The sequence below is a fragment of the Aotus nancymaae genome, unplaced genomic scaffold (assembly GCF_030222135.1).
Source record: "Aotus nancymaae isolate 86718 unplaced genomic scaffold, 86718_ANA_hifiasm-v0.15.2.pri h1tg000089l, whole genome shotgun sequence".
Classification (NCBI taxonomy): Eukaryota; Metazoa; Chordata; class Mammalia; order Primates; family Aotidae; genus Aotus; species Aotus nancymaae.
In genome coordinates this window covers 26,667,444-26,683,532 of record NW_026988504.1, presented here as the reverse complement: position 1 = coordinate 26,683,532, position 16,089 = coordinate 26,667,444, and the positions used below count along the sequence as shown (strand labels likewise).

The window sequence follows — 16,089 nt, the reverse complement described above, 5'->3', positions numbered from 1 at the left end:
CTGCTTATGTAAATTTAATAGTTAAAATTTGGCCTTACATAAAAAGATGAAATCATATACTTTGCAACAACATAGATGCAGCTGGAGGCCATTATTCTTAGTGAATTAACACAGAAGCAGAAAACCAAATACCGCATGTTCTCACTTACGAGTGGGAGCTAAACATTGGGTACATATGGACTGTTATGAATTAATGTGACCCCAAATTAAACACTGGCAACTCCAAAAGGGGGAAGGGTGGGAGGAGGGCAAGGTTTGAAAAACTACCTATAGGGTATGACACTCATTATTTGGGTGACAGGATCAATAGAAGCCCTAACCTCAGCATCACACAATATACTTATGTAAGAAACCTACACAAGTACCTCCTAAATCTAAAAAAAAAAAATTGGCTTTAAATGATAGTCTAGCAAAAAATATCCAATAACATTTTTGTTTCCCAAGCTTTCTTTTTCAATTATACAATTTAGGTGATTAAAAAATTACTGACTTTTATCGAAGAATTACTAGCCCCAATCTCCTACTTTAAAAATTTATTTAAATAAAATTCATCACAATAAACATAATAAAGAGTATTTTTTCAGTACTATTTTAATTGAATGCAACAAATTCTGAGGGCCTTCTATGAACCAAAAACTGTCCTTGGCACTTAGTGTACAAAAACAGGACATAGTCTCTGCTCTCCAGAAGCTTAAAGGCCAGAAGGGGAATAAACACCTAAATCAATAAATAATTTCAACACAATGTGGTAGAAGTATCCACAGAAAGAAGAGGCCTTTAGCCGAGGTAGAGGAACATGAGGGACTGGATAGGGGTGATCGCCAGAAGGCACTAGGAGGAGGTCATCAGAAGAAGGTCATCGTACAGCCTTCGTGGTGATGATGTCTGAGCAGTCTTGAAAGATGAGTAGGTATAACCAGGCAGAGAATGGGTGAACATAATAGCAAAGACATGGAAGTGTGAAATAGCATATTGGATTATAGGAAGCACAAGCAAGAATTTTGAAAATTTATGTTCTACCAGGATCCCATGGCCTTTCTTTGGCTTTTGGTCCTTAAAACCTTCATATTTCATCCTCTATATGCTCACAATGGAGGGGGAACAAATTCCATCAGCTAGAGGACTTATCTCTGTTAATCTCAACCATCCAGAACATGGAAAGGGACCTGAAACAAAAAACTGCTACTACAAAATCCATGTGGTAAGAAATAGAAGCTGACATCAAGAAGGAGACAAAAATTGTACAATATCCTGGGAATATTTGGTGTAGGGGCATTCAGCTTTACATAGCTCAAAACCCCTGTGAAAATATACTATGGAATAATACATGATATGATAGAACAGTGACTCAGAGTCGCTGAGATAAACTTATCTCTTGTGTACCTTGCTTATAAAGCAGGCGACTGTGTAATAAATATACTTAGAAAAATCTTTACCCAATATTGTTAAAAATAAAAAGGCTTTACATTAAATAGGAAGTCTGCCATTACCTGTGAAATTCATGTTTGTGAACCACCTCATTTCCCAACCAGACCAGACAGAAGAGATGTTATAGTACAAATAATAAAATTTAGTGATTCATAAAGAATCTTTGGGTAGAAAATAATTAGTCAAAGTTGTGAGAAAATTAAAAAGAAATTAAAATTAAAAAGTTACAGCTTCTGATTTAGTATATGCATTAAAATCTTCATTTCTACATGACAAGATTTCTATTTCAAAAACGTATTCATCTGATATCTTCATACAAAGTCTCAATAAATTAATTAAAAGATAAATGAATTTGTTAAATGACTTTATATGCTGAAGGAATTAATTAATAAACTGCACAATAAACTGTTATGAATCAATGTGATCTCCAAATTGAGCAGAAAATAAAGGTATTCCATGAAGTATTCTACTTTCTTACATTGCCAAGAGAGGTATACACTACAGACCAAATCTCTATTCTACACTGAGATCAAAACAACAAGATGATATAAAAATACTTTGTTTTAAATATCAAAAACATGGGTCAGATTAGTCAATTTTTGGTAGCTATAATGAACTAGATATTTTACCACATCAAATACTCTATCCTCAAGGACCTGACATTAAAACAGCCAAATTCACATAATTAACCTCTTTTTAAAATTTAAATGTTAAAGTTTTTGCATTAAGTATACTCTATACTATCTATTTCCATGGACCTATAAATTTAATCTAATCATGTAAACACAACTTTTTAAAATCACTGATCTATGTTCTCTTTCCATTTATAGTTTATACATTCTGAATTAAATTCTACACAAGTTTTCATTCTTTTCTTCTTCAGGGAGTCTTCATCCAGGCTTATTAAATATCTGTATTAGTACACCAATAACCTAAGATATGCTATTTAGTTTCTTTATTTTACATTAAATAAACGAATTTGGAAGTATTAACATTTATAAAGAAATACTCCAGTTTCTATGGATTTACACGATTCTGTACATTATCCTTAATAAGTGGTATGGTTAAGACTAGGAAAAATAGTGTCGAAGTACTGATTTAAAATTTCATAAATACAAATTAATCATTTTGTAATAAAGCATAAGAGCTTTTTAACAATTATTTTTCCCATAGTATACAACAGCCCGATTTTTCCCCCTTGCTATTGGCCAATAAAATCTTTGTTAAAAGTTACACTTCAATAAACCATTATTTAAATGTTAAAATGCAAAAAAAAATTTTTTTTACAAACAGTGAATGTAATCAGACTATATAAAATGCAAACATTTTTAAGTTTTTAAACCCTAATAATTAAAAAATTTAAAAGCATAAAGTTTTTGATATTTTAATAACTTCATATACTCTAAAAAAAAAAGCTGCCAAAGATCAGTTCATTGTTAGAGATCCTTCCATTATTATGAAGAAAATATCCACAATCTTCATATTTATCAAAGTAACCTTTTAGTTAGGTGTCAATATCTCATTTTTAATAGAATGAAATTCTGATTTTCTAAATACCACCATCCCCCCGAGTTGAGATGCATTAGCCATTTTCAAGGTTTTAGAAACACTTGTTGAAAAGATCACTGAAGAGTTTACAGAAGCAGTGTGAAATTTTAGGTATCCCAAGGAAGCACAGAATAAAAAATGTTTGAGAAGCGAGGACAGTTTTACGACTTTCAAAATTAATTCAAATGAAACTCTTGATGTGAACTTGATTTTTGCGTTGGGTAAAGAAGACTCATTAGAAGATCAAGTTCCAAGGGAACTGTAAGTGCCAAGCCCTTTCAAATGTACCTTTCCCGTATGACACCATTTACCCTTGGAAGAAAACAAGTCACTCAGATTAGCCTAATTCCAATGAACACTGAGGCTATACGAAGGAAAAAAATATCCAAAAGGTTGGTTATTCCACCCCAGATTTGCAGCCATTTCAGGGACACCCCTTAAGTGCTCTTCCTCTGCAGACGTAGGGTTGACCCCCCATGTCTGACAACCCTTTAGAAATAAAATTGCAAAGAAGTTATCACTTTCCAAAGAGCGGAGGAAGGACAAGTGAGAATCGTCTAGCTTTGCCCTCGGAAATACCTCATATTTACTTTTGACAAAAGAAATAAATAGAAGCAAAACCGAGATTCAGAAGAAACTCTTTCTGCTGCCTGCACCGGTCAAGCTTCTCAAAGACCCCGGAGAAAAGAAGCGGGCTGCAGGCTCACCTTCCATGTCGCCGCCGGGCCGGGCTGGAGCTGCTGCTGTGGCTACCCGGCCTCTCCACGTGCTCCTGCCGTCGCCGGGACACAGCTCGCAGCTGGCGGGAGATTCCCGGCGCGGGGAGTCCCCGGGATTCGGCCGCCGCGTCGGCGCAGACTGAAAGGGGCAGGAGCCGGCGACCTGCCGGTGCGCGGGGTTACAGCGGCGCTGGCTGGCGGCGGCTTTAAAGGACGCTGTCCGCGGAGTGCCACGGGTTCCGCGCCTCCTGCCCCTTTTTGAATGTCAAACCCAAGGAACCTCGACAGGATGGAAATGGCGCATCACTAAATTGTCTCAAAATGTCTATTTTAGAAGGATAATGGATGAGAAGAGTAATATCACACGGAGGGTGGAGGGTCTGCACTGGTTTCTTGGCAAGCTAAAGTTCAAAGACGTTTATCTTAAATTGAAGAAGATCTGGAACTTTTTGTCTAGATTTGGTGATAACAGCCGTGAAAAGTATCCATGGGAACTCCCTTCTTTCAAAGTATTTTTTTTTTCCTTCCTCACTTTTTCATCATAGTAAAAGGTTTTGGTCCAAGTTTTTAGAAAGACAGTCTGAATGGATTTGGGCACTTTTATCAATCCAACTGTTTGATTTTTGGAAGCAATTATGTCACTTTTGTTTTCCCTCCGGGAGCTGCTTGGTTTATTTGCCACCACTCACACAATACTACCCACTCTACATAAATAGAGTGAGTGTTTAATAGAGTGTGTTTATTTTCTCTCAGCCTGCCTTCTTCCAAATAGACACCTTACAAAAATACATATATGATGTTTCAGAAAAATAAGCAAAGAAAGTAGAGCTAAGGGTGGAAGGTGGGGGTAGTAAGATAGGAAAATTAACTTAAAGATGTTAGTACACAGATATGTACCAGTCAACATCTTTTCCCAACATCCTCCCTACTGTCTAGAGATAAAGCACACATTTGACTGCAGAGAGAGGAAAGGGGACGTGACCACACAACTGTTTTCAAAGCAGAACTTTTCTTCACATTGAGGTCTAAGGGACATTGTTCAGGTGAGCCCTTCTAAAGACACCCAGTGTGCTGGACAATATACGAATGAGTCTCAAAAGGCCACTGTCACCCTTACTAGAAAATCGTATTAGTGTATACAAATATATTTGAGACTTAAGGTTGAGGATTTGTGCATCAGGTGACCATATCAGAAGAAACCCACACTTACAAGTTAAAGTATGCATGCTGTAATTTTATGAATTGTAGTTTTAAACAATAGTGTGTTGTTGGTTTAGGCAGTCTATGTGATGTGTGTATATATATTTAAATGGGTGAAAAACTACACTGGCTTTAAGCACCACGGTAGCATCTCTATAAGTTGGGAGTTATACAGGATATCCATTTTGGAGAAATACTCTAAACACTAGGTCTAATTTTAGTACTGAAAGGGGAAATTTGTTGTTTGTTAGTTTCTAAAAGCAAAAATAGCACATCAAAATAGCAGAAGAGGAACTGTAAAATTTCACAGGAATGGTATGAGGATGAAAAGGTATTTGGTTATTAAAAAGTTGTAAGCCTGGCGCAGTGGCTTACGCCTGTAATCCCAACACTTTGGGAGTCCGAGACAGGAGAATCATGAGGTCAGAAGTTAGAGGCCAGCCTGACGAACATGGTGAAATCCTGTCTCTACCAAAAATACAAAAATTAAATTAGCTGGGCGTGGTAGCGCATGCCTGTAATCCCAGCTACTCAGGAGGCTGAGGCAGGAGAATCACTTGAACCCAGGAGGCAGAGGTTGCAGTGAGCTGAGGTCGCACCACTGCACTCCAGCCTGGATGACAGAGCAAGACTCTGTCTCAACAACAACAAAAAAAAGTTGTAAGGAAACTTTATGATCTTCCATTACAATACTCTGTATACTTGACAGTGGAACATGTTACTACTCTGTAAATAGTTCAAAACTGAATATTTCAGACTCCCGAGAGTGACACCTAAGGGGATTAAAAGTGGATTGGTAAAATAATTTATGTAGCTACTCCACCCTCAGGGAGGTGCAGCATAAATCCCTACTCTTTAAGTGTGGGCGCACATAGTGGCTTCCTTCCAAGAGTATAGTATGAAAGTGGGGGAGTAAGTTGACAGTGGAGAAACCTGACAAACAGTACCTAAGCCAACAGACCAAGGTTAACATCAAGTGACAAGGCACGTTGATAGTATGTACCCTTGATGACTGGGCACGGTGGCTCACGCCTGTAATCCCAACACTTTGGGAGGCCGAGGCGGGTGGATCACGAGGTCAAGAGATTGAGACCATCCTGGTCAACATGGTGAAACCCTGTCTCTACTAAAAATACAAAAAATTAGCTGGGCATGGTGGTGCATGCCTGTAATCCCAGCTACTCAGGAGGCTGAGGCAGGAGAATTGCCTGAACCCAGGAGACGGAGGTTGCGGTGAGCCGAGATCACGCCACTGCACTCCAGCCTGAATAACAAGAGAGAAACTCCGTCTCAAAAAAAAAAAAAAAAAAAGTATGTACCCTTGATATGATGTGATGGGGATGTCATTTTATCTCTGTAATCTTCCTACCAAGAACCAATAATTCTAGTCTAACACGAGGAAAGACTTCGAATTCCAGTAGAGAGGCATTCTACAAAATACCTAACCAGTTAAAGCCAGGTCAAGACCTTCAACTACAAGAAAAGTCTGACACAGTAAAGAGGAATCTAAGGAGATATGACGACTCTAGGTAATGTAGGATCCCACATGGGATCCTGGAGCAAAAAAAAAAAAAAGGGAGGGTGGCAGGGGGACATTAGGCAAAAAACTAAGGAAATCTGAATCAAGTTTGGACTTCAGTTAATAGTAATATATCAATATTGGCTCATTAATTGTAAGCAATGTACCATACCAATGTAAGATGTCAATAATAGGGAAAATCGAGTGGGAGTATGTAAAAACTCTCTGTACTGTTTTTGCAATTCTTCTGTAAATCTAAAACTCTTCTAAAATAAAAAGTTTATTTAAAAAGAGTGGATGGGTACTTTTGACAGACAACTACTACTCATTTGGTTAAGTCTCTTCTCACAGGATTTAGTTTATCACATAGGATTTACAAGGATCAATTACTTGCAATAACTGAGAAGCCAATAAGACACACCGTGGACTTATAAAGTACTTTGACTAAAACTGGAATGATGAACTTGGAGGGAATCAAAGATAATGCCTAAATCTGTCTTCGTTATCATTACCTTAAGAAGGGAACAGTTGAGACCAGACCATGAATCCAGACATGGTAACTGACAATGTGTGGATCTGACTCACTGAGTCACATTTCACGGCTTATGCTATATAGGTAAAATTAACGGTGACTAAAAATGAAATTACTGACAAAGGTCGTTCCTGGACCATCTGAGATAGTCCAAGTACTGACTCGGCTCAAAGGAAATAAAACCGAAAACTCTTGATCTCACCCAAAATAACCATTCTGCACCCTGTCTGAACCTTGGGCTCTCTCTGCTAACCAGCCTACTCAAAACCACTACTGAGGGTGGTGCCCCGCTGCTAAGAAACAGACAACACACAGGGCCTTTCGGGCCGCCAAACTAATAGCCAAGAAGGAGCCATCAACGACACGGGCAGGGTCCCCTTTGGAGCCCCCTGATCTTAACTAATCATCCATCCCTACAGAAAAAGTCAATCGGGCTCTTGCCTTACGCTTGGACCCATTTTTAAAGCCAGGTCACTTCACCAACCTAGATACGTGTGCACTGGGGGAGGTCTCTCACATCGCCTCGTAGTTGTAGTGAAAATCAAGATTGAACGCTCATCTAGAGTGGGAAGGCCCGGAGGCACCTTCTTGGCTCAGCAGTGGCTCTTCCGGGTCTTGGTTTTGCGGGTAAAGAACGTAATTAGGTAAAAATCGCGTGTCAGTTTGAAAGAGACTGGACACCCCGTTTCAGCGTTCATGAGATGAGAGGCATAGGAAATCCCCACGCGGGCCTCTCTGTTTCACGTGAGGAGGAAATTGTCACAAGCCTCTGCCTTCCTCAGGTCCCAATCTCATCGCATCCCCTGGCCGCCCCACCCCCACCACGGTCCTTGGGCCCCGCGGTGTTCTCTCCTCCATCCCTTCAGCCCCTAGACTGGGGAATCCCGGGAACGCGACGCCGTGGCTTCCTTCCCCTTACTCTCTTCCTCCCTTCCGCTCCGCTAGGAGAGAGAAGGGGCGCCAGGCGCGGGAAAATGGCGCCGGACTTGAGGCGCGAAGCGTTCGCACGCCTGCGGCCGCGTGGGCACCAAAGGACCAGGCGTTCGCCTCCCGCGCCCCCGCCCCGCCCCCGCGCGCGAGAATCAGAGCACGCACGCGCTCTCCTGTGCGTCCGCTCCCGAGGTGGCAAAGGACGGGTAGGGGAGGCGACCCCGGCGTTCTGCTCGGCGCTGTGGAGGCGATGGGGAGGTGTTGGGCCAGGGCTGAGGTAGGAAGGAGACCGTCCCTCGACGCCTCCTGCGACGCTAGCCCCTGAGCCGCGATGCGAGCGTGGGTCCTACTCTCTGCGGTGCTCTGGTGCCTCCCAGGAGGTGGGGCTCCCTCCGCCCGGTCCCCAGGCCTCTCCCTCTGCCCTGCCTCCTTCGCCTCGCCCTCCTCTGTCCTACTTGAACCCCGCTCCTCTTCTAACTAAAAAGTCAGTGATTTCTTTCCTCCGCAGTCGAATGCCCGCGTTCTACCTTATTCAATACGAAGGGCTTCATTTATGGCCAGCCAGGACACCCAGGTAACAAGGACGTCTGCACACGCGGGCCCAGCGGAGGGGCCGCAACTGCGGAGCTCTTCCCGGAAGAGCTTCCCTGGAACCTGGAGGGAAGGGGAGCGAGTCAGCGTTTATTGAGCATCTGTTATACCAAGCATCTGCTTGGCAGTTCGCAAAGGTCGCATCTTTTCATCCTTACAGCGACCCCTGTTGTGTTGCCTTGCTAAAGCGGTGCAGCTCCCAAGCGGCTGGGATTCATTCCAAATTTCTTTCTCCGATGCCATCTCACGTCCAGGTGTCTCTGCTGCTTTGCAGCGCTGGAAACCCATTCAGAGGAGTGATTTCCAAGGCCTTCTGTTTGGAATATCTTTAATCCTCCCGTTATTAACTGGAAGAACTACGCGTCCTTCAAGGCTCAGCTCAAATGTCCTTTATCTCTGCAGTGAAACTTTCCCAAGGAAAATTAGTCACATAGCTAATTTTAGATAACTTTGAGCCAGTTGATAGCATTTGTTATGTTTAGAATCCTTCCAGGTTTGGGTCCTCTCCCCGACCCCCACCAAATTGTAGGACGTTGTCTTTATGTACTCAGAGCCTGGCATTCAGTAGGCTTTAAAATTAGTATCTTTCTGGGTTGCAGTGCTTCCAAGCATACAGTTGTTTCTCTACCAAACCAGAAACAAGAAGCAATCACACATGTTCCTAGTATACCCCAGATAGGCTTAATTATTGTTCCCAATGGAGGAAATTTACAGTTAAACATCAAGTTTCCCTTAGGGTGATCATGATCTTTTTTGTTTGTTTGTTTGTTTTTGATAGAGTCTCTCTCTGTCACCCAGGCTGGAATTCAAGGGCACAATCTCAGCTCACTGCAACCTTCCCCTCCCGGGTTCAAGAGATTCTCCTGCCTCAGCCTCCTGAGTAGCTGGGATTACAGGCACCCGCCACCACACCCACCTAATTTCTGTATTTTTAGTAGAGAGGGGAGTTTCACCCATGTTGGCCAGGCTTGTCCCGAACTCCTGACCTAGGTGATCCACCCACCTCGGCCTCCCAAAGTGCTAGGATTACAGGCATGAGCCACCATGCCCAGCTGATCATCTTTAAAATAGTTTTGCTGAAGTCCTTTTCTGAACTTTTTTTTTTTTTTTTAGTCGGAGTTTTGCTCTTGTTACCGAGGCTGGAGTGCAATGGCGCGATCTCGGCTCACCGCAACCTCCGCCTCCTGGGTTCAGGCAATTCTCCTGCCTCAGCCTCCTGAGTAGCTGGGATTACAGGCCCGCATCACCACGCCAAGCTAAGTTTTGTTTTTTTGGTAGAGACAGGGTTTTGCCATTTTCCCCAGGCTGGTCTCGAACTGGACTCAAGCAATCCGCCACCTCGGCCTCCCAAACTGTTGGGATTACAGTTGTGAGCCACCCCGCCCAGTCCTTTTCTGAACTTTGAATTGCTTCTACCAACCCTCCAAAAAATTATGATTTGAATGAGTTCTGAATGTGTACATTAAAATGAACTTTAAATGTATAATGTATATTTTTATAAACAAATTATGTGGAAAAATGTTATGACTCATGACTAATAATGTAGAGTTTCAAAAAACTTACTATGAGAAGCAAGAACTTCATATTAGCATTCTAAATGTTAAATATCGATTTTTTAAATAGTGAAATCCAACAATAATTTGTGTCTTCAGGACAAAAATGGTAGGAGTATATTTCTTAATTTAATTTTGCTATATAATGTAGTTATACATTATTTTATTTCATCACAGAGAAAATATATGTTAAGTTACATCAAAATAGCCCAGTCCTTACCTGTATGGATTTTCAGCTTGCTAAAAAAGAAATAGTGGACCCCACCTACTTATGGATTGGGCCTAATGAAAAGATATTAACAGGTAAATCTGATTTTAATATGTTCTTTTTTAATGATACGAACATATATTTAGAAAATCACTATTGCTTATTAGAAAGAACAAATTGAAATTTAGTTTTAATGGCAGTTTCTCTTGCTCCCTGCTTAGACAAATCATGTTATATCTTGGCCACTTCCCTATTTTCTCCTCATGCAAAAACTGAAGCAGTAATTTTTGTGCCCTACTTCTCAGAGCTATGTTAATTAAAAGGTCTTTATAAAACCTAAAATTTATCATTGTAGCACCAGTAACAGGAGGTGAAATATCTAATATATAATTTTTCATGATGTTAGCGTGCCTTGGAACATAAGTATTATTAATTAGTTTCTGTCTTGTCTGAAGAAATTGTATAGCACTACAGGACAATGTAATCTCTTTTTCTGAATTATTGGTATGAACCAGTTGGAACTAGATGCCAAGAAACAAACAAACAAAAAAACACACAAAATATATTTCAAAAATATACTTTATCATGTAGTCTCCCATAGAGTAATATGACAGAATTAAGGGGATTTTGTGGGATTCTTAAAGTTGAGATAGTTCATTAATTTGAAAAAAAATTTATATCTATTTGTAATTCCAAGTTTACTAAATAATGCTTGATATGTTATATGTTAAATAAGTAATTTACTATTCTGTTTAGGAAATAATCGAATAAATATAACTAAAACTGGACAGCTGATGGTGAAAGATTTTCTGGAGCCTTTGTCTGGACTTTACACATGTACTCTTTCTTATAAGACTGTTAAAGGAGAAACCCAGGAAGAAAAGACAGTAAAAAAGAGATATGACTTTATGGTCTTTGGTAAGAATTTAGGCACATTTTAACTTATACATTTAGTTTGGATCACAATTAAAGTTTAGTTTCTTCATTTAGTGAAAATGAGTCTGTAATAGGTGACTATCACTAATTATGACTTACAGAATATTTTGGGATGTATTTGACTAGGCAAACTCTTAAATTGACATCAAGATAGTTTATCCTAAATAATCTTCCTTCAATTCCCTACTTGCCTCTGTCTAGATATGCAAGCACATCTACTTTACCACAATTTAGCAGGTAATTTAAAAACTGATCTTTAATTCTATAAAAGCAAGTTAACGATTCTTTCACTGGGCTGTGCTGACGGCAATGATACTTTCTGTGAATTAAGTCCCTCCCCAAAAAGTCTTTTTTTCTTCTTGATACTGTTATCTATATAGCTGTCCCACAGAAGTCATTTCTCTTGTGCCAAGTAGATAATATATCAGAGGAAAATAACATTTTTCATTAAAGTTAGTAGTTTGGTGTATTTTTGTGAGGACTAACTGATAAAACATTTTATTAGATAAATTTCTATGCTGATTGCAAGATTGATGGGATTTAGTATTACATGTTATTTGAAAATTGTTTGGTAGAGGAAATTAATGCTAGGCACCATTGTTTTCACTCTTATCTTTCTTTTTTTAAAGCCTATCGGGAACCTGATTATTCATATCAGATGGCTGTACGTTTTACCACAAAGTCTTGTATAGGGAGATACAATGATATGCTCTTTAGAGTGCTGAAGAAAATCTTGGATAATCTAGTATCTGATTTGTCCTGCCATGTCATAGAGCCATCATATAAATGCCATTCTGTTGAAATTCCAGAACATGGCCTCATACGTGAGCTATTTATAGCATTTCAAGGTAAAATTTTAACATTTCTTTAATTTTGAATTTAGTCCTGAACCATGATAATTTCAAAATTAATTACCATATTAATATGAGATATTTTTAAAGCAATAGGTCTTAAATGTTTGTTAGGCACTAAAGTATATAGTTGATCTTAGCCTGTTTACAGTTTTAAAACTTAACACACTAATTAATTACTTTCAAATATGGCATATTGTTGCTTCTTAAAAATCATTATCATTTTATTAATACAGCCTTTATGCAGCTAATATTTCACTTATAACTTATTATAGAATTTTTAATTGTATTTTTGAAAATTTAGTAAAAGTAAATAACCAAACCAAATGTATTTCTATTCATTTTAAAGCCTTGTAGTTACTTATATTAGCCCCCAGATGGAGTGAAACCATAAAGTATAAATTATTCAAATTGTGCACCTTGTTTTAGTACTAGGATTAGATAGTGGGACTAAACATGCCTGCATGCACACTGAATTCAGCACTTGGACCTTTATTGAAATGTTTGAAGCTTTTTAGAATCCCTTTGTGAACCTATCATTTTTTTTCTCTTCAGTTAATCCTTTTGCACCAGGGTGGAAAGGTGCTTGCAATGGATCTGCTGACTGTGAAGATATCACTAATCATAATATCCTCCAGGTGAGACTGTCATTGTAAGGAAGAATTATTTATCTTTTTCTTTTTTTAGAGACAGGGTGTCACCCAGGCTGGAGTGCAGTGGTACGACCATAGCAAACTGCAAACTGCAGCTTCAAACTCCTGGGCTCAAGTGATCTTCCTGCCTCAGCCAAGGTGGAAGTATTTGAAAATCAATAAAGCTATTTAAAAATTTTTTGTAAATACTTTGTTTTATTAAAACATTTCTTAAAAATCCATTTCTCTATCTTGTGAATATTTATCAATAATAAAGACATTTCTAAGGAGTAAATTTAAATTATTTTTTTAAATATAAAGTATTAACATTGATTTTTTTAAGTATTGATTTTTTGTTTCAGTTTTTTAAACTGAGATTATGAGATTCTTGGTTATTTCAAGATGTTATTTTTTTTTTTTTATCAAAAGAGAGCTGGAGTATCAAGATGTGTTATTTTGGAATAGTAAATCTGGAACATTAGATAGTTCCCAAGGTTAGTATTGTATATTTTATCTATGACAGAAAGACAGATGCCTGGTCTTTGTTCCTCAAATGATGATTAAATAGTAGCTTAAAGGACGATTTCACAAACATGTTACCCTAGGTTAAGCCAATGGTGCTTCCAAAACTGTATCTCTATTGATCATAAGAGTTGCTCTCCCCTCCACCATCCTCAGAGGCTAAAGACATAGTCTTAAAATCCCTCCACACCCACATAAGCAGTGAAGAAAAAAAGAAAAATCCCTTCACTCTCTGGTCTAGTTCCTGAGCCCATATCCTGAATTGATGTTGTGCATGGCTTATGAGAAACACTTAGTTAACATTAGTTATTATTAAATTTTGTGTCAAAAACCCCAAATTCACATCATCAGTTTATAATGCTGACCAAAGAAAAGTTTTTTTTTTTTTGTGACTGAGTCTCGATCTGTCATCAGGCTGGAATGCAGTGGCTCGATATCAGCTCACTGCAGCCTCCACCTCCCAAGTTCAAGTGATTCTCCTGCCTCAACCTCCCGAGCAGCTGGGACTACAGGTGTGCACCACCATGCCCAGCTAATTTTTGTATTTTTAGTTAAGATGGGGTTTCACCATGTTGGCCAGGATGGTCTCCATCTCTTGACCTTGTGATCTGCCTACTTTGGCCTCCCAAAGTGCTAGGATTACAGGCATGAGCCACCACGCCTGGCCAATTTTTCTTAACCATTGCACATATCAATTGACAACAGTTGATAAGGTCAAGCCTAGACTAATTTTGGTGTTAACACACATCTTTTCAGGAATTTATCTATGTAAAGTATGGCATGCTTACACTGCATTATTGCCTCTGATACTGGAGGATAAATTTGGTTCAGGGTTTAGTAATTGTACCTCTCTCTGGTATTTTTAAACCTTAGGCAAGAGATCGAATAGAAGAATTTTTTCGAAGCCAAGCATATATTTTCTACCATAACTTTAATAAACCTCTACCAGCAATGCATTTTGTGGACCACAGTTTTCAAGTAGTACGTCTGGATAGCTGTCGACCAGGCTTTGGAAAAAATGAAGGTCTACACAGTAATTGCGCCAGCTGTTGTGGTAATTACAAAATATAAATATCTAAATATTTAGGTTATATAGTCACAAGAATACGTGAGTAATTCACTTGGCATAACTGAATAGAATCTTTACACTGATTCTCTTACCAAAAAATTCATCTAAAGGGAAGTAAAAATTCAAAGCCCCAATTTATTTTTTATTTTTTATTTCTTTTGAGACAGAGTCTCGCTCTCTTGCCCAGGCTAGAGTGCAGCAGCGCGATCTCGGCTCACCACAACCTCCATCTCCCAGGTTCAAGCGATTCTCCTGCCTCAGCCTCCTGAGTAGCTGGGACTATAGGCACCCACCACCACAGCTGACTAATTTTTGTAAAAAGTAGAGACAGAGTTCCACCATGTTGGCCAGGCTGGTTTCGATTGAACTCCTGACCTCAAGTGATCATCCGCCTTGGCTTCCCAAAGTGCTCAAAGAAATTACAGATGTGGGCTACCACACTTGGCCCCTTTTTTTCTTTTTTTGATATGGAGTCTGGCTTTGTTACCCAGGCCAGAGTGCATTGTGGCACAGTCTTAGCTCATGGTAACTCTGCCTCCCAGGCTTAAGCCATTCTTCAATCTCAGCCTCCTGAATAGCCAGGATTACAGGTGTATATCACCACACCTGACTAATTTTTGTATCTTTAGTAGTGATAGTGTTTCGCCCCGTTGCCCAGACTGTTCTCCAATTCCTGAGCTCAAGCAATCTGCCCACTTTGGCCTCCCAAAGTGCTGGAATGGTAGGCATGAGTCACAGCACCCAGCCAAAGCCCAAATTTCTAAATATACTTATTTTAATGTATATTAACTCTTCCTGGTGTACTCTCTTGTATACATTTCCATAGTGTTCTGTCTTAAGCTACTGTACAATGAAGAAAAACAGAATGGTCCTACCTAGAAAGCAGAGAACTAGGAAATAGGAACTACAAAACTAGAAATAGGAACTCATAAATGGGGCACTGCAGAAGATACTGTAAAATGCTGATAGTAAAAGAAAAAATAGGATTCTCACTTTCTCCTCTCTTTAAGATCATCAAATTATAAAGTTTGAAACTCATAAATAATCTTTTACAACTTAAATTAGCTGAACATTACTTGGTATAATATAGGTACTGAAATGGTGTGATATTGAAGGCAGATTTATATTGTTGGTATAAAATACCTCCAAGTTGAGAAGCATAAAATACCTATAAATTATAATTACTCCATGTGTTTTCCTCTGCAGTGGTTTGTAGTCCTGGGACTTTTAGTCCTGATGTTGATGTAACTTGTCAGACCTGCATTTCCGTCCTTATCTACGGAGCTAAATCTTGCCCATAAACTTCAAACAAAAATCGGCAATATGAAGACTAGAGGTGAAAGCATTGTCACTTACTTGTGGAAGTGGGGGACATAAGATGATTTGTTCACATCCCAGAGCATCACAGGTAGTTCCATCAAGTAAAATCAGTAAGACCAAACCACTGGAAAACATGCATTTTAGAAACTTTTTAAAAAATGGTTAACTTAGCATTTCTAAGAAGGCATTTAATCCAGTATCTCCAGTGTACAAAGGAAAGCTGAAGTATTAATGGATTATTTTTAATGAAATGTTTTATTGTTTACAAACAATATGTTGCTCTATACCTAAGAGTATAGTAAGGTCAAGAAGGGTAGCAAAGTATAATAAAATAAAAATTTTATACTTTCTATGTATTTGTTTGGAATCATTCTTGTATGATATAAAGGCATGTATATTATCTTTGTATTAGAACCAAAAAAGTTATTTATTTTGGTCCCTTTGATTTTATTTTTTAAGATAATTAATAGAATGTATTTTTTAAAGTATAGGTTTAGGTTTACAGAATAATTGAGCAGATAATACATAGAG

The 16,089-nt window shown here is 38.9% G+C and overlaps 2 protein-coding genes across 3 annotated transcripts in view; one reads left to right on the top strand and one right to left on the bottom strand.

The window, feature by feature from the left end:
• Window positions 1–3,761, bottom strand: part of IKZF3 (IKAROS family zinc finger 3) — a 94,436-nt gene extending 90,675 nt beyond the window's left edge. For both annotated transcript variants that reach the window (XM_012451980.2, XM_012451981.2), the window contains exon 1: window positions 3,684–3,761. In XM_012451980.2, the coding sequence (XP_012307403.1) occupies window positions 3,684–3,690 (7 nt within the window). In that variant the 5' untranslated portion in view covers window positions 3,691–3,761. The remainder of the gene's footprint in view (window positions 1–3,683) is intronic.
• Window positions 3,762–8,149: 4,388 nt separating this feature from the next.
• Window positions 8,150–15,659, top strand: ZPBP2 (zona pellucida binding protein 2). Its single transcript, XM_012452076.3, has 8 exons — window positions 8,150–8,256; window positions 8,385–8,450; window positions 10,198–10,323; window positions 10,985–11,146; window positions 11,794–12,012; window positions 12,571–12,653; window positions 14,043–14,223; window positions 15,445–15,659. Exons 1-8 carry the CDS (start codon window positions 8,208–8,210, stop codon window positions 15,537–15,539), a joined length of 981 nt encoding a protein of 326 aa, XP_012307499.2. The 5' UTR covers window positions 8,150–8,207; the 3' UTR covers window positions 15,540–15,659.
• The last annotated feature ends 430 nt before the right edge of the window (window positions 15,660–16,089 follow it).